This window comes from Melanaphis sacchari, unplaced genomic scaffold (assembly GCF_002803265.2).
Source record: "Melanaphis sacchari strain LSU unplaced genomic scaffold, SCAv2.0 Contig141_pilon_pilon, whole genome shotgun sequence".
In the NCBI taxonomy this organism is placed as follows: Eukaryota; Metazoa; Arthropoda; class Insecta; order Hemiptera; family Aphididae; genus Melanaphis; species Melanaphis sacchari.
This window is the reverse complement of record NW_020270600.1, coordinates 1,555,052-1,575,764: the sequence shown is the minus strand read 5'-3', so window position 1 is coordinate 1,575,764 and position 20,713 is coordinate 1,555,052. Positions and strand designations below refer to the sequence as shown.

Below are 20,713 nucleotides of genomic sequence, written 5' to 3'. Positions count from 1 at the left end.
TCTCTACGGGCGTTAAACATTTGATTTTTTTTGCAACTCTACTGATAGAAAACCGTTTTATAACTGAGCTATTCAGCGTTGACCATATTATTTGGTGGTTAAAGTGACAAATCATTATAACATATTAATCTATTAATGTAAAGTTAAACGTCACAAAAATAATTTGTTTATTTTAATAAAACTACTGAAAAACAAATCGTTAGTAAACTGGTGACAATAATTCTTTACATTTGTATGCATGAATATTTATTATTATAACTTCAATAGTCGAAATAGTTATACACATGTTTAATTTATAGTTTTTCTAAATAATGTCAAGTGGTTTGCTAAACCATTCAAATGTTGAGTAGGTGCCTACTTGAGTCTTAAAAACATTCTATGTTTATAATCGTTCATTGAAGTATTAGCGGGCAGCAGCTAAACACTGTTTACATGTCACAATTATTAAATATATATATATATATATAGTGATGTGTCATTAATGTATTCAATTGTAAATAGTAAGTATACTTATATAAAATATAAAGGCTATATAACAGTATAGTGTAAAATAAAGTCTTAAATTTTAAGAATTGACATGGTTATTAGGAGTGGAGTAGTTAGGTGGAGGTAGGATCTCGAACAGACTGTAAAAGAATCAATTAATTTTGTGATTGTATTTATTGTTATCAATATAATATCATGTAATCATGTAGGTATATGGCCTTTAATGGATGCGTAATTTAACACTATGATTTTTATTAATTAAATACCTAACCGCTTAAGATAAAAAAAAATATATCATCTAATATTATGAGAGTAGGTATACTTTCATCTTAAACACATGATTTATTCCTATTATTATAAGCATAATAGTATACAAAGTACAATGTCTTGAGTACCCATACCTACACATACACATAAATAATCATTTGTAGATAAACGAACGAGGAACATACTGTGTGGTTATATAGGTACGACTAAAACGGTTTTACAGTCATTTAATAATTTTACTAAGTACGACTGTTGCATAGGTTGTAATAAGTTATCCTTAAAATGATTGCTAGTACTGTATTTTCCGTCATATTTTTATTAGTAATAATTACTAAAACTAGTTCGATGGATTTAGCTGGTGCTAAAAAAGTGTTGATAAAACCTTTGTACGATGTGCCTCACGTTGAAAATCAAAATTCTGTACCCGTGAGTGAAATAATATATCTAATGCTATAATTATTGATTTTGGAAGATTAAAAAAAAAAAAAAACTAATATTTGCACTACTTTTTTTCAGAAAATAACTGTGTCAATATACTACGGCAGTTTGTGCTCAGATTCTGTTAATTTATTCAAAAATCAAATAGGACCAAGTTTAGTGAAATTTCAAAAATATGTCAACTTTGATTTCGTGCCTTTTGGAAATGCCGATGTAAGTTTAATTGATAATTATTGTCTATTTAAATAATTATAAATCATTTATTCAATTTTTGGACAAGATCATTGTGTAATGAAAATAATTTATGTTTTGTTTTCATAATTGGAACTAAATAATATATATATTTAAATTTTAAATTTAATATATATATATATTATTATAAACATTACAGAAAAAATTATTTGAAGGAAAATGGTTTTTTAAATGCCAAAATGGATTGACTGAATGTATGAAAAATAAATGGCAAGCGTGTAGCATTCATGTACTACCATCCAAACTGCAAATATTGGCTAATTATTTAGTTTGTTACATGAGTTCTACAAGTGAAGTGCATTCGGGATATCAAGTAAGAATTACTTATATAATTTTATAATTTTATAATTTAGTAGGTACTCTGATAACTTACTAAAATAGTAATTTATTTTGGTTAGTAGGTGAAATTTTCGTAAATTATATATATTTAAATTCAATTGAATAATATTCAATATACTACAACAGTGTAACTATATATAACTTAATTTGGTGAAAATCATAGAAACCAGATACGATCTTAAATTTCACATAAAATGGTTTTTTTTTATTAAAATTTTACATTTTTCAATCAAACTATTCTTCAAATAAATAGATAATTAAATAACAAGAATTGGAAATTGAATTAATAGTTGATTAACAACTATATCATTTAGAATATCAAACAATACATTCATCTATAGTTTGTTAAAATTGTATATACCAATTCAAGTTTCCAAAAATAAAACCTTCTAATTTCTATACCATCTATTATTAACTCATTTTTTGTTTGAAAAATATATTAAAAAGATTTTATTTTTAAAAAATGGTTAAAATTACATATAAAATGCCTAAAAACTTACATGTCTATGTTTTATACTCATAATTTACATTATTACTTATAATGATTTATACTCGTACAATTCGGTATTATATTTTGGCATTTTTTCCTAAATAAATGTAAAGAACATAATTAATATTTTATTAGCGATTAAAACTGCATGTATAAGTATAATCTCAATTTAATTATTTGTTAGCAACATTATATCCTCGCACTTGAAAAATAAGAAGTTTGAGTTCTATGAAAACTGTACTTGTCGTACATACATATATATTTTTCGAAAAATAGCAGTAGTTATAATTTTTTATGTTCAAGAAAATCGCTGAGTTAATTAGAAAATTTACATAATTAATCAATAAATCGCTAATCAAAAATAAAACATCATTTCATTAAAAATAAATACATTTCCCGATTAACTTTAAAGTTAAAAATGGTTTAAACAATAAAAGTCTTTTACTATTTTTCTCTAAATATATGTTAATATGTATTATACTTAAGTTTATTTATAATAAAATCATTCGTTTGTAATCAATTCATACTTTACAATCGACTTATTAAAACTATGTTATAATAAAATATCGTTGTTTTATAATAATATTCTATAGTTTGTCAATATTAACTGGAAAATTGATTAAAAGTATAAATATGAGTGTTTAAAATAGATGTAACTATTTTGTTAAAGTTTAAATCGTTAAATTCAATAAGCGTTTGGTGATAGATAACCTATAAGCATTATTATTATTATGAAATTCTAAAATAAAAATGATAATTTGTGATGTAAAGCATAAAATTTCAGTTTTTATAGTATAAATAACATTATACAAATTACAATTATTTAAAAATATATTTTTTCTTATTTTCGTATTAATTTTAGTGTACGAGAAATATGGGCTTGTACGATGAATATTACGGCAAGATAAAGAAATGTTTTATGAATAGAGAATTCAGCGATTCATTAATGGTTCAATATTGCAATCGGACACAGAGCGTTTTACCACGATCTGCATCAATTCCTTCTATTGTTATTAATGGGGTATGTTGATGTCGTTGATGACACTTATTTAAAAGTTTGACTATAAAATAATCATATACAGTCGTGGTTAATTGATTAATCTGAATCATCTGCATCTTTAATCCATAAATTGTTTACATTTCAGGTATATAATGAAATTGAACAAGCCGAAGCAAAAAATAACTTAGAAAACGTTATTTGTAAATATTTACACCATAAACCCGCTGAAATATGCTAGTTAATTGAAGAAATAAAACTTTAAACAATATAATATCCGTCCAGTATAAAAAAGTAATGATATAATAATATAAGTGTTATTATTATTAACTATATTTTTGTTTAAACTCATAGTTTATGGTTAAAATAATTACTTATATTGTACTACTACTTTGTGAAATGTATATTATAATTTGGTGTATCATCATTTCAAAATAAAATTGTTAGTTATAATTATTTTATATTTAGCATTTACAATAAATGATGATAATTATATATCATATATTATGACACAATAATGACCTTGTGCTTATCTTGAAAATATATTTTGAGTTCCGTAACTTTTTGTATTATTATATTATACCGATAAGTTTAATCGGCGATATTATTCTTTGCGATAATAATTATTTTCTTACATATTATTTAATCATCAATATTTGAACTAAAATCTATTTTTATTAATAAACAATGAAATAATAATATTTAAAAAAGATTTTTTGTATAATTTCACTAATAAGTATTTAAAATCTTAATAAACATAATATATAATTTGTTACTGCAGCATTAAGTACAGATTTAGATAAATACTTAAAATGTATGTATCAGTACCTAACTTAAGTAATTTATAGCTATTATAAATTATTATATTATTAATAAAAAGAATTGATACTTTATCAATATTTCAACAGAAAGACTCAATTACAATCTTTCAGTCAACTTCTGCCCAATTGTATATCAAATTATAATAAGACTATGACTGAAATCAGAATTAACGTTGAAACCCGTAATTGATCTAAATTTTTCACTTTATAATTTTATATATTATAATATTGACTATTTAATGATATCACGAAATGTTTCAAACAACTTGATCATTCTGATTCCTTTAAATTTTAAAAAAGAGGAAAGTAGGTAGCAGGATAGCCACTTTACCAACTCATCGGTATATGTCGAGTGTACCTTGTCATTTCATTGAGTAAGTCATTATAATTGTGTGTTAAATAAAAAAAAAAAATATTTTATTTTTTCATTAATAAAATATTGCATGTATCTTATTAATACTACTAAATATAATTCATATTGCTATTGAAGTAATTTATTTTACTTTGAGTATTACAGTTAGGTTTTAGATTTAATTTAATTATTGTAATTTCATGTACATTACATTTATTATAATATTAATATTCAATTGTTATAATAACATTAGTATAATAGTATATAATATACTAATATAATATGTGGAAAAATGTGAATAGGTTCATGATGTAAATAGGCAATATTATAAATTAATCTAAACATTTTGAAAACGTATTTGTGTACATACAAAGTTGAACTTCATATATTTGTGAAAGAACACTTAGTTGGATAGTAAATTATTTAGTGGATAATTTTTTTCAAAAATTTTGATATAGCTAATTCAAAATTTGATTGAGTCATTTTTCAATTATTAAACCTTTTATACTAAAAATAATAGTCTTTATAAAAATATAAAAAAGACGTGATTTTTAATATGGTATTTATTATAGGTAGGTACTTACATCATTTTTAAAAGTTATGAATGTCAATAGATTAGTATAAGTCACTAAAATTGTTAAATTACCATAAACTTCATATCTTTTAAATTCAATATCATGGATCTTTTATTCTTAGAACAAAATAATTAAGTATCTCAAAAACTTACTCATTCAAATTTTGATTTTGATACTTCAACATTAAAAAAAAAATTATCTACTAAATAATTTACAGTAGAAAAAAAGAGTTTTTATTAGAAAAACAGGAGTTTGTACCTTCATAGGATACTCCTTAAGTAGGTAGTACCTACAAAATATCTCAAGAATTTTAAAAGTCTTTTGGAAAAACTACATACCTAGTTAAAGAAGAAAAAATAGGATGAATATGTTTGGTAAATCACCCCTTATAAAATTTGAATTAGCATTCCTACTAGTACCTAAAACAAACGTAATCTTGAAATCATTACCAATAGTTCGATGGTAGATTATTAAAAATAACCTCCAAAACGTAGGAACCGTTATACTAAAAAAATCACTTATATAATAATATGATCGACGAAAATTCATATTTTTTACACAGATAAGTGATAACTAAAACTAATGAGGCCTGAGAGAGAGAAAAATAGACAGAGAGGCTAGAAGTCAAAGTTGGAAGGTAATAAATTATAATTTTGTAAATTTAATTAAGTTTCTTACAGAAAGTGTGTGTGAAGTTTGTTAGTACAATGTACATAGAATTACTCAATATTAAATTATTGTTGTAAATGGATCAAATAGGATAACAATAAATCAACAAATAATAATCACCTTACAGTGTACAAGTACTTTAACTACAAGTAAATTTATTTTAAAGTAATTTTTTTTTAAAAGTATTTATGTTTACAGTTGTGCATTTTAAGTACTACAAAAAAAAAAAAAAAAAAAAAAAATACATTTTTGAGGAATAGATCAATTTGTTTGAATTTCATAAATTTTTTGTCTACAGTAAAATGAAAAAAAAATTGTATTCCAAAACGTTGAATAAGAAAAATCTGAATGATAATATTATATACTGTATAACAATTAAGTATAGGTAATACTAGTCGGAATTTAGTTTTTTTTTTTTTTATTTGAATAAACAAATTACGATACAATCAAAAAATTATAGTATTATGTTGGCTAGTAAAGAAATAATTGTGTAATACTGTGTTGGCTATAAATATTGATACTACAATAATAAGCTCGTTAATATATTATTTTGTTGACGATTGCATAGGTACACTGTGTAAATGTCTATTCGAATATAACTAATTTATTGATATCGTGATATTTCGACAGTGAATTGATTTAATTGTTACAAATACATTTTTAACTTTTTTAAATTCAGCTTTTATATAATGCTTAAAATAACGTTGTGAATTAATTAAATTTTTTCCTCGACTTAAAAAAATAACCAACAAAGTATTACATATATGTAACATCATATACGATGTGTTATTCTGTTAAACAATTAAGAAATAGCTGCATACTATAATTTTAATTAGATTCTTAATTTTTTTTATTTTTTTTTTATTTTTTAGTTTCTTTCTTTTTTTCTTCTTTACAATTTAAGTTAGGGTCACTTAACATAGTTAAAAATTAGCAATAAAATGATTGCAATTATTGGAATGAATGAATGAATGAATGAATGAAGTTGGACTTATAATGGATATAATACAGGGCACCTGATTTTTATTCAAAATCAGGTTTTAATTAAATATTTTTTTTTCATGTTAATGTTAAAAAAAAAAATCAAAATTTCACCAAATTGTATTAGTTATTCTATTTTCAATACCTTAGTACCAACTAAGAATAATTCTAATCTTCACCGTTACCGGAAATCCTTGCACTAACCGATCTTAAAATTATAAAGTTATAACTAGATAATTCACCACTCATCAGAAATATGATTTTTATGCATTGAAAATATTCTTCCTTGGAACACACAACAAAACATGTAGATATGCTGATGCCATTCAAACGTTAATACGTTTTGATAAATAATTAGTGTGCATTTTAAAAAAAATCGCTTAATATATACATGCACCGTTTGGTGTTTATTGTATTTTCATGGTAGTGTATACGGTACCTAATGAAAAATAATAGCACTTTTCCTGTGAAGCTTACATCATTATTCACTAATGAGATAAAAATGTATATTTATATATATAAATATAATACATATTTTGCAACTATTGAGGGCCTCGCAAGATTATTGAGCATTAGTGTTAATTTCATGAGATCACTACAGAGATTATTGTAATATATAATAATTAAATAATACAATTATTGTTTGCTAAAAAAAAAAACTTGACCTTATCATACAATATGTATTATAGAGAATTGTATCATGATAGGTATATTATGTAGGTACTTCCCGCTACTTGTTTTTTACTGAAAACATATATACATATTACATATACTATTCAATTATATACAAAATATTATATTATACTTCTGATTTTATTTTTATAATAACTGCAATTTACAACTGAACGGTATTTATAGCATGTTTAAGATTTTATTATTTAAAACGAAAATACTTATTTAAACTTAAAATATAAATTATAAGTGATATATTCCTATATATATATATATATATATATTATTGCTTAGAATTAAAAATTATTAAAGGGGTACTTTTTTTGCACGCAGTATAAACTGCAATATGAACTGTCATTGTGAAAACGCGTCACGTCTTACATTAATTTTTAATTTTGTTCCTCGTTCAGTTTAGCAAATACACGGTCGTCACGGTCTATTATAATATATTTGTTATTTGTTTTTGTTTATTATTTTTCATCAGCCATTTTGATGATCGATGAAATAAAATTATTTTTATAAATAAACGACATAATTATTGATCATTGTAATATTTATAAGTTGTTTCAGTCTTGAAGATTTCAATATACCTAATTATTATATATTTATTCAAATTGTGATCGTATAATAAAATCGTAAGAGTTTTAAATTACGCAGAGGAATTACTGATTAAAATGTTTAACCTTTAACAAATTATTATATTATATTATATTGAAGGTTAATATACAAATCTACTTGAAAAAAAACAATCATAATATAGTTCATTAAAGAATTTGTCGTAAAGCTAACTAGAAATATCAAACACGTTAAAAATATATAATCATAATTCATATTCTAATTTCACATCCGAAAATAATATAGCTAAAAAAAACTGTTTTACAACTTTGTTACTACAGTAAATAATAAATATTCAATTTATTATTGGCTGCATCCTAATTGCATACCTACCATTTATTACAGAAATTTGTCAAAATTGCTTGCCGTGTATATTTTTAATTATAACAACTTAGTTTTTTTTTTTTTTTTTTTTGACTTATAATTTATTAAAAAAATACATCAAGTTTATTTTATTGAATGTGTAAATTAAAGGAACATTTTCTTATGTAATAAAAAAAGATGTCCTTTTCACTTTGGACCTAACATATGGAGAAATTATTAATTATATAAAATTTAAATTTAAAAATTAACATTTTTAACTACACCAATACAACAATTAAATTTTAACTGTCAGTTAGGTTTCAATCCAGTGGTTTAAAAAGTATATATAAATTATAACAAAATAAACTCTATATATCTTTTTATGAATGAATAAAAATATTTTTGATAGATTTTTCATATTTTGAAAAATTTAAAGACTAGAATAAAAAAATTATGTGATTAATAAAATTATTATGGCATGCAATTCGGACAGACCTCTGTAAAAGTTTAATGAAAAATAAAAGGTTGATGCAGTCCGAACGTATCAATTTATGTTTATTTTTTTAACATGAAATTCGAATGCAGTTATTTTGTAAAGTTGTATTGATTTTCATTAAGCTGTTGCGACACTATGTGACTGCATAGTCACCAGAAATAATTTTTAACTTATTAATAATTTATCAATAATAGAAATATTATACCATAATATTAAATTTTTTTCTTCTTATTTTTAAATAATTTGGAGTATTGATCTATTTCAGTTGAACAAATTTACCGAGTGCCAACTGTTTTAAATTACCGGTAAAGAACATAATATGCTTGATTCTAATGATATTACAGGTACTACGGGTATATTTGTGCTTATGGATTTTAGGCTTATAAATATTTCCTACAGGTACATAGGAATATATAATACATATCTAGATATATACTTATCTACCTAATAACTATAAAATTAAAACAAACTCAACATCATGCCACTGAATATAGATAACATTAATATACTCTCGTATTTCGACTTATAATTACCATAGGTCACAGCTATTTAACACTAATGTTGACCTACAGTCTACTGCAATGCTATTGGTCCTATAATTATACGAAAATTTAACTATTTATTTATAATAATACATTAGTATTATATACCTATACGACAGACTACTGCAGAGATAATAAATAATCGACTTGATACGTACTATAATGTGGGCAAGTAGGCAATTGTATGTATAATAAAGTGGAAAGTTTTGTTAATTAATTTTAAAATTTTAACAAATATTGCATTTATCTTTAACTTGATAGTAAGAAAAGAAAATTATGAAATTATTCAACGAAAACCAAATGATTTATACCAATAACACATTATTATAAGTTATAACTTTTATCATGAAATATTTTATGTAAGTCTCTATAGCCTGTATTTAAATTGGGCGTTGAACTAATATTTTTTTTGTTTTTTTTTTTTTATCATTTAATTTATCAGTAAACCACAAATTAACAAGTAATGTATATTTTTTATAACACATAGAAAACTTCATATATTATAAAGTATAAACAATATTAATAATAATATATACATTTATAGTGAACCTACTACAGGCAGGTATAATGATTACTATGATAAAATTTATAAAAAATGATTATAATTTTTAATCACGTAGAATTACGTTGTTATTTTCTCAATAAGTCTTTAGATTTATAATGAAATTTCTGATTTAAACTCCTTAATTAAAACTTATAAAGAAAGATAGTTTTTCTTCATGATGTGCACACGTGTTTCAACTGAAAAATGTTTAACTAAACAATTGTATTTGTATAATACTATCAATAATGTATAATAAAGCTAAAAAAAATTTTTTTTTTAGCTACTAGTATATTGTTTTTAAATTATAATATCTATGTTGGTTATTCTATTAAATCACATATTTAGTATTTTAGACTATAAAATGTAAGTATAATATCAGTGTAATAGATACTTGCAGTGTTTTCCGTATTTTTGATAAAATATTTATTTTTAATTTTCAGTTATCGGATATTTAATTAGGAGAATAATACTTCTCAATGCATATAAAATATAGTTTTATTAGTAGATTATTAATACCTAACTTAGTAAGAACATAATATTACCTATATTAGGTAATATTTTAAAACTTAAGTAATGTATAAACTGAATTCTTAATTGAAATAATAAAGTCAAAATGTCTATTCGCCGAACTGAAATTATACGCAACAAACTTTATTTGTTGTGATAAAATAATCAATGAAGTATACGGGTACAGGCGTCACATGATGTGTATAAACACATTATATATATTCATATAAGTTACCTAAAGATAATATATTAATTTATTATACACGTGTAAAACGTGATGAAATATATACATTAACCATTTTGTAACTTTATACAGGGCGGTTCTTTCAGTGTTGGTTTAGCCGATTTAGGTATTTATATTCATGATTTTAACAAATTTTAACTGCTTTTATATTTTTTTTTCAAAAACTGTAAATTAGGAAATTATTTATACATCCGGTAACGTTATTACATTTTAATTTTTCACCTTTTAACCCTTGTTATAATATATGTTTACCAAGAAACCCATAATATGTGATTTTTGTAATAGAATAATTATTACTGATCACATACTTTTTTTTTTTCAGCAGATCGTTTTCAATTAGTTAATTAAATAATTTTAAATCGAAACAAAAAGTTAACTGATACTAAGACAAGCTCTTCAAAGAGTTAAACGGAAATGAGGGAAACCCTTCAAAATTTGTGTTTTACCACTCGCCTCTCACATTTAAATAAATTGTAAACGGTCATTGCGATTTATAATGTATAAAAAAGAAATTCATTTGATGATTTTCGATGTACACCTGAAATAATTTTTTGAAATTTTTTTTTTTGTTCAGATCGTTATTATAGTCGTCATAATAATAGTGTACACTTTCTGTGGTTTCTGCATACCAAATGGCCGACGACAGCGTGCGCACGAGAATGAAGAAAACGACGACGCAACACTTCAGATATCTGCGTGTAGTACTTAAAATGCTTTAAATTTTCCAAATACAATAGAAAATTCCAAAATATAGAGCTGCAGTTAAAAGAATCACGCTGTATATCTAGTATCTACCATATACAATGTATATTTACAGCACACCACTGCAGATAATCAACACATACATATAATATATTGTAGTAACAGAGTTCAGTGACAGCAGCATATACATATAAAATTATAACATATATACATCGCACATAACCGGAAATAAATTTAACATCAAACGATAAACCACTACACGGAGCCAATAATGTGTTTTTAAATTGAGATAAAAACATAATACACATAACTTTCTGCTGCAGATGATTATGTTATATATATATTTACATGTTTTAAAATGTACCGCGATCACCGGGTGGGCGTGCGTGCATGTGCGTTACAATAGTACGGGGACGATAATTCGGATGCATCTCGTCGTCTATTTCCAGTTTGTGCACATGTGTTCAACATTTGTCCGACGTATACACGATTTGATCGTTAACACCAGCTGATCGCGAGTCTTTTATTAAGTTTCCGACGCCGCCGCCGCCATCGTTGTTGTCATCCGGAATTCGAGGAGAGCCTCCTCAGACACGAAATCTCTTCGAGAATACAGTTTAATCACGGGCGATCATGGACTACGCTACGCCGATGCTCCTGCCACTATTGCTGATCACTACGAGTAAGTACATACTATACAAATTCATGGATACATGCACGCGCGCATAATTGATAATAATTAGATGCAACTAGATGGAGGCTTGGGCTTTGAAGAGGTTAAGACCCCCAAATATTTTTTATAATATTGCCAAATATAATTGGACAATAAATTTCGAAAAATCATTTTTTTTTTGTTTTTTGGCCAGGCGAATAATTAGTAAAAAACAAGTTTGACTGTTTCCCAAATTTGGCTATTATCTTTAATTTTGGATTAAAAATTGTAAATACGATTGAAATTTGTTGATTAAATTAATAAATATTTATGTATATTTATATTTAGTTTAAGCAAATTAAAAAATATATACAAACCTAATAGAAGGGTGTATGGGAAATGTTCACACGGAAAAAATATAAGAGTTAGGTACAGGCCTCAAAAAAAAAATAATAATAATAAATCGGTCCTGGTTGCGCTTATGATGAAACTTTTATTGACCCCCGTCATCGTTGTTGTAGTTATTATTATTTAATTAATATATTTTTCTTTTTTTTTTACATATTAACATAATCTAAAACCATTTATTTAATAATCAAATAATCAATACATATTTTTGAAAACTTATAAAATTGTATACAATGTACACAGTATACCTGCTATTTAGTTGCTATATAGACTACCTAATACCTATTGTATAACAATTAACAATTATAATTAATGGAACTATGTAGTCAACGACCATATAATTGTGATATCTGAAATATCCTGGGCTCAGAATATAATAACATATATATTATATTATCATATAATATTATATTTACTAAAAATACTAATTCAAAAAAGATTCAGTTCGATGGTATTACACGGTTAGTGGCCATTATTGTGCTTTAGATTTAGTTAAACCTAAGATGGTGATAAATGCATAAGCTTTTACATAAGTGTAAGTTTATTAACGCTAATTAATATCAAATTAATTAAGGTTCAATTATATTTTAATTTTCTAGAGAAATTCGTGTGAATCATATATGTTATAAAAATCTAATCTATACCTCTAATTATTAATAAATTATCAAATGATTTTATATTATTTTATTTTATTAATTTTTAATTATCTAAGCTACTAATTGATACTTATTGTACAGTATTCTGTATTATTAGATTTTTAATGCAGTTCGTTTATTTTAACAAACGTTGTTTTTTTTTTAATTTTCGATTTTTCTAAATTATTTAAATATTATTGACAAATGTTATTCTGTTAGAAAGTTGAAAATTCCCTATTAAATATTATTACCTACTCATTAGTCATTACAGTATTATTTGTCTTAATATAATAATTAAAATAATAGTTCTTAAATAATTCGTACTTATAACCTATTAATAAAACTATGTATTTTGTGTAAATGACATTAATACTGTGTTATGACGTGCTTACACGCAAATACGCACATAAATAATATCCGAATAGTGTCTAATATAATTTATAGAATATTGTATTTACATTGGAGTACAATGATAAAAATATTAAAAAGAACAATTTTCGTAATCTGCATGCAATTACGCGTATCCATCTTAATTAATAATATTAGTTTGTTGATAGGTTGATATATTATACCTATATAATATAAAAAAAACAATTATTTATTATTCCTTTAAGTTTGATAAGATAGGTAAACCGTAAATAAATATCTACATATTATTATATTTTATAATGTTATAATGTTATAAATTAGTTAGTTAGTTATGATATCATATAGTTCTATTATTACTGTGTTAATTATTAAAAATATACTTCACGTCGTTATGTCGTAACACAATAAACAAACGTCATTGTTATAGTAATTATTTGTTATACTAAAATACTAAAATGTTATTAGTTTAACTTGAAAGAAATCGGTTAGGTAACAAAAATCATGTCTAATTCAACATCATAGAATATATAACTATTAAAAGTTCTAAATGAAACTGCGCATAAATTCGATGTTTTACTACGTCTTGGCTTTCACAGAGCCACATATACACACGCACAAATATATTAGTTAATCTCAATATCTGAGGAAATTTACAACGAATTTTGGTACTCTATCTACTTGTTTCGTTTTTTATTTACCAATTTATTCGGTTCATCATTGTCATACTATTTATTGTATTAAAACGATTCACTACCAATACTGTTCAGTCGCAATCATTCTGATATAATAATTGCTGTCAATGTTATTTTCCTTACGATTTCATATCTCTCCCTATCTTTAACATTTAACACAATATACTCATACATAAACCATAATATCTCATAATCGGCTTAGCACCAGTGAACATGTAAGAATGTTATTTAGACTATGTACTAGAAAATGTTGTTCACGACGGTTAGATAAATTGCTGTGAACTCGTGATACGAATATTTTGAATCGTAAGCGGTATCCTATGAGCTATGTTCATATCTTGATTTACCGGGGCTGCAGAGCGCTGTACATAGTCATGTACAGATAATAACACATTACCTGAAACATAGTTTTTGGACACCAAATGTTTACTACGCACCCTTAAAACGCAACACATGTGCAAGTGTTATACAGCGTGTCAGCGTGAGCATTATTTCCCTCAAAGTATATCCCAAACCTTGAAAGATTTAGATTCGACATTCCAGTAGTATTGGTTAAAAAAATAACTATTGAGTTGATTAACGGAACTATTTATATAGTTTGAAGCTCGCAAACAGCCTAGAACGTCGCGCATCGTACATCACACTCGTTGATCCGATTTACCATTAAACCGTGGCGATGAAAATCACAGAGAATCGTCCAAAACAGCTGCGGGATAAATCATATTACGTACATGACACGTGTAGAATCTCAGCTATGTATGCAGTGAATTCACATCTACATCTGTTATTTCTTTGTCCCGTCTATCGTGGGGTTGACGTTACACTCTTATTCTTGATATTTCTATATTATTTACTGCGGCGATCGGACCTTTGAAACTTCACTCCGTTTATAGTATACAATGAACATCAATATTATACTCCTAACCTTACCGGCCCAAAGCACTGTAGAATATTTAATTAAGTACTATATATAATTTTGAAGTATCTCATTGAGATTTTTTCATTTGTTTTTACGTTTTTGTTTTTTACCCCGACTTATGAGTATTAACAGGGAAAATTGTTATAAATTTCATAATTATTAATATCACTACAAATAATCAATGCATTCTTAATAATAATAATTAATATAGATCTGTAAAATATGATAATGTCATCACACTGTACCTACCTGTATCACAGTGATGTGCTGTTAAGTGTTATATTAATGGTAGTGTAACTTATGTTCATAACTAAATACTAAATGATATTGATTGTAAATGACATATATCACTCCTCTCCTATTTTTTTTTTTTATCTCAGATAAATGCATTATACCCTTTTAATACCTATTTTGATTCTTCTATTTGAAATTATCCAGTGAATTCTGATAATATATATAGTATGCTAATAACTAATAAGTAACGCACGGATTTAAATTGACTGTCATTTGAATGCCACATGTGTTTCTTTAGGTGGCTCCTTTTTTGTCATTAGATGTGGATGAATGATTGAAGTGTCACCTACTCTAAAGCAATTTATTATTATTATTTATCTTCTAACGGTTGAAGTCAAAGGGATACTAAAATTTTTTATTTCGTTTAGTTTTTTGGTCTGTTCTGTTTAACTTGGTATTTTTGCCATAATTTAAAAATTAATATTCAAAACTCCTACTACGTTGCACTTTATAAGAGTAAACAATAAAAAAAAATTATGTGGATCCCTTAGCTAAAGCAGTATAGCGGGCAACGATTGAAGATTGAATAGACAAGGTCGCAAAACTCTTACACAGCTCACCTAAACCTCTTACAATACCTGGATTTTTTATATCATAATATTTTGCTTATTTATTTTATAGAATTTTGCAATGTTTTGATTAATATATGCACTAATGCACTACAAATTGGTAAAATTACCTTAAAATGATATTTTAACAAAAAAATTCAAAATAAAAGTTTTACTTTTAAGCTATCTGTCACATAAAATGAATTATATAAATTTTCGAAATGCATTTAGCATTAAAATCTGGGCATTAATAATAAGATACATTGGTAGGTACATTATTATGTAATACATTAGATAATATGCATGAATTAGTAAAACATAAATGCTTGTTTTTTTTTTACCCCTCGAAATAAAACTGAAATATTATAAATATCACCCTATTCTAGAAGGCTACAAAATGGTAATAGTTACGCCACTGAGTAATACTAATATTTATTATATAATTACAATTTATTTAAGATGTTTTTAATTTCAGTTATACCCGTATTCGAAGGTTGTGACCAAAGTAGACAAGGTTGTCGAATACAAGAAGGCCAATGTCTCTGCGGCAAGGGTTGCTATTCCGAGTACAGATACAGCAATTACGACGAATGCTACAAAGCGCTTAAAGGTTGTATAATATCTAATATATATATGAGAATTACAACATTATTATGTGATAATTATACCAGGTGATCAAATTAATGTAAGACACTCATTATTTCAAAAAATATTTTATTTACATCATTTAAAGTCTTTAAAAACAATGAAAACATTTTTTTAAACGGTATTTTTTATCGCTATGATTTTAATTTTTTTTAAACAACATGCGCTTTTAATTTCTTATTAAAAAACAAAATACTTTTTGAGTACTTTTATATATAAAAATTGAATTTTGGACAAGTATGATATAGGATATAAGAATTATAAGTATTTAAATTTTAGATGAAGCTCCCTGATAAATGTTATTTTACTACTCCACTAATCTAAAATTATAATATTTATAGCTAATAAACTACTTGAATTTAATTTTTATAAATAAAAATACTCTGAATAGTATTCTGCTTTAAAATATGGAATTAAAAATGTATGTTATTGTTCTGTCATTCAAAAGAGTAAAAAATTAAAATTAAAACAATAAAATATAGTAAACAACCCGCTACTTAATATTTTCTGTAGTGTGATGAAAAACATTGATTCATAGATATTTTATTAAAATTATGATTTAAAAAAATTTAATAATTGGTTAGCTGTAGTAACATAATTTATACATCGGTTGGTAGAGGCAACATAACTATATTATAAAACAAAATTATAACGTCGTATCGTTATTAAGTTATGACTAAAAATCTATAAAAATTACGAAAAAAAAATGTATCTAACATTCCAGCCCAAAAATATACCTATTTTCAAACAAATTTTTGTTCAAAAATTTTGTTTAATGCAAACTTAAATTTATGCAAAAGAAATATTTTCAAAAACGTTCGTTTTTTCTGGAATAATGAGTCTTACATTTAATGGATCACGTCGCGCCGTATACGTATACAATATATATACGAGTTAAATGCACTTTTCCTTCACAAAATTATAATTATCATACCATACATAGGGATTTTTTTAAGCACATTCACTCCATAAACTTATGCTCGTAAATTATCAAAATTTCAAATTTTGATTTTTTTTAACATACCTAAGCGATTAATGTTCGTAAATTTATAAGATTCTTCACAATTCGTGGCGCTTAGATATGTATATTTATAAAGAGTATCATAAGCTGATAAATTATGACTTACAAGCAACAGGGGCATAGATTATATTGAGTATCACACTAGGTAACACTTACAAATATACTTAATATAATATTATCTACTAAACTTTAATTTCAATACATCAACAAAATATTCAGTAAGACAGCACATTCTTAAAAATATGTTCTACTACTAATACCTATATTATAATCTATTGCTACAAGAAAATGATTAAAAATGTCACAAAAAAACAACTAAATGTTTGCAAAAAAACATGACTTTTAAGTAGGTATACATAAAAATCTCAAAAATCTAAACTGTAATAAACGAATTTGGGTAAAAAAAAAATTACCTAGACGAGTAACCTTAAAAAATCACTTTTATACATTGTAACATATACATAATAGATTCTTGATTTATCAAAGCCAAATCGAATTAATATCTGTTTCATAACGTATTAACGTCATAACGATATCATCTCATGTTTATACAGGTCGCCGATTCGATTTCTGTGCACAAGGCCCGTGTAATCATAACGGAGTGTGCGTTCAAACTTCACAGGAACCGGGATATAAGTGTAGATGCGCGGGAACTGGATATTACGGATCTAGATGCGAAACAAGTAATTACCTACGTGTTGAAATTGTTAACATATGTACCGATTATTATCATTAAAGGTTAAAACATTCATTCTGACATCGTTCGTTAAAAGTCTTCGTATAATTATTAAAATGTATCAATAGCCAAGGGAATTTTCACCGGGAATACCAAAACCACACCCCCGGGGTTAAAATATCCGTGACTATGATTTAATTTTTCTGTCGCATATTTGTCAGAAACAATTTTCAATTCCAATGTGAAGGAGGTTGGGGACACGCGTATCCCACTATCCCAGTACCTACCTACTCCCGTTTTAACGTCCCTGCAATAACCACAATCATCAAACAATAAAATATAAAATGTATAAAATATATTTTTTTTATTTGTCTGTTATTTTTGATTATACATATATTTATATGGAAATTATGTTATATTATGAACACGCACATTTTTATTATGATTTCAGAATGTTACGGTCAGAATACAACTACGAAGCAGGAAGTACCGTTTGAATGTATCGTTATCTAACTGTAATAGATTTATTTTTATTTTTAAATTTTATAAACAATCTTATATCATATAATAATCGTTTTTATGTTTTTAACCAAAAATTTTTCAATTAGAAACATGATATTACCTATTTATACCTATTACATCCATTAAATTTAATAAAACCTATCCATGTTTGCGTTTTACCTACTACACGATAACTGATTTAAATGTCAGAATACTATGAGTTATTAATGTTATTATACTTTAGATAAATCAGATGTTTGATACTTGTGTTCGAGTAAAGTAAGGTACTTAGGTAAACATTATTATTGCAATAGATTTTTTGTATAAGTCTCAAAATTTCACTAATTTAATACTAGACAATCAATATAGGTATTAAAAATTGATTCAAAAATTCAATAATTCTAATAATGACTATTTTAATTGAATATATTTTTTTCAGTAAATAAAAATCTTTAAGTTAAAATTAAATTAAAAACAGTCTATCTGAATACAATGATTCTATATGTAACAAATTATGAAAATCAATAACCCTAACAATATTATAATATTGATGATTTACAACAAAACGGTAAAGTAAATCATAGATCTATTAAGATATTTTATAACTAAAAATAAAAGTACCTATTTAAAAAAAAATATGATCCTCTAAAAAAAAAAAAACAATAATCTACTTACTAAGAGATAAAAAAAAGTTTCTTAGTAAAATTAAGCACTCGGTAGACGCATACATTAAAATAGTATCGTCATAAAATCGATGCAATTTTATGTTTTTTCACATAATGTATTCACAACACGCGATATATGTGTATAACGATGAATTTACAATAATAGCACCGCAAACCTATGTCGTTGTCAGTAGGCACCGTAAATTTCGAGTGTCCTGACCTATTCAGGATTCATTTGGCATCACCAATCTATGTATCTAAATCAGAAAGGCTGAATAACACTGTCGGCTATGAAAAATCTGCTTGTAATTTGTACAAAATATTCTGTAGTGAAATATACTAATTAACTTTAGAAATTTCAACCAGGGGCGGATCCAGAAATTTATCAAGGGGGGGGGGGGAATATAGATCGTAATGTCAAGCCCGGATTGACAGTTTAATGTAATTCTTTTGAATAGTGGGTAGTGGGTACGTTATTATCGTTATTTTCGTATTATCACGAAACGTAACGCTGAATATAACCAGTATTTCTCATAAGTTACAATGTAATACATTTTTATATGATAAGCTGTGTGGGTGGGGGTACTTACCCTATTACCATTCCCCCCATTGGATCCTCCGCTGATTTCAACTTTTAATTACTTAAAAATACTTACTGCGATATTTAGTTTGATACATATGTATAGAAGTAGGTACGCAAACCCTAAAAATAAATAATGCTCATTTTTTTTATTATCAGTCCTCTAAAACAAATCTTTTTAAATAAGACTTTTTTGAGCTTTATGTGCTTTTAATATACATTAATAAAAAAAATACAACTTGCACACATCGCAGATCGTTTCGGAAAGAGTAGTTATAGTGGGTTAAATATGAGTTAAAATACAATAAAAAAAAGAGAAAAATAATTACGTTATCATTTTATCAATATTATATAATCACAAGTAAAACATTGAACAATTGATTTCGCAAAACACAATTACATTTAACTCATACATTTTTAATACATAATAGTATAATACTATAGCCACTACACGTCGATACATTAAACTGTATCTATGCAGTAAACTTTCAACCATTGAGTGCACACAGGCGCACAATGAATTATTCTAATTTTTCAAATTCTCTTTAAATATATTATCTAAGTTTGACATTGATAATTTAAATTTATTAAAATTAATATAATATGGCCAATTTAATTGAGGCATTGAAAACTTAAGCACATAAAAAAATCACAGAACGTGCCTGAGGACACTCTGTACGCCTATAAATACATCCACTGACCACTAAAATTAAATGTTGAGTTATGATTTTTATACCTCCCACAGTAATTAAATGCTATATCTATTTAAAAAAAAATTGATAAGTAAATATACATACTATTTACATAAGCATTGAT

At 25.2% G+C, this 20,713-nt stretch overlaps 2 protein-coding genes across 2 annotated transcripts; both read left to right on the top strand.

Annotated features, from left to right (window-relative positions):
* The first annotated feature begins 906 nt into the window (after positions 1-906).
* On the top strand, positions 907-3,580 carry LOC112591722 (gamma-interferon-inducible lysosomal thiol reductase-like). The gene is made up of 5 exons (XM_025335631.1): positions 907-1,179; positions 1,270-1,404; positions 1,583-1,756; positions 3,135-3,293; positions 3,418-3,580. The coding sequence occupies exons 1-5, from the start codon at positions 1,036-1,038 to the stop codon at positions 3,508-3,510; spliced, it is 705 nt and encodes a 234-aa protein (XP_025191416.1). The 5' UTR covers positions 907-1,035; the 3' UTR covers positions 3,511-3,580.
* Positions 3,581-11,646: 8,066 nt separating this feature from the next.
* On the top strand, positions 11,647-18,722 carry LOC112591713 (protein crumbs-like). Its single transcript, XM_025335620.1, has 4 exons — positions 11,647-11,974; positions 16,285-16,419; positions 18,030-18,158; positions 18,603-18,722. Exons 1-4 carry the CDS (start codon positions 11,926-11,928, stop codon positions 18,662-18,664), a joined length of 375 nt encoding a protein of 124 aa, XP_025191405.1. The 5' UTR covers positions 11,647-11,925; the 3' UTR covers positions 18,665-18,722.
* The last annotated feature ends 1,991 nt before the right edge of the window (positions 18,723-20,713 follow it).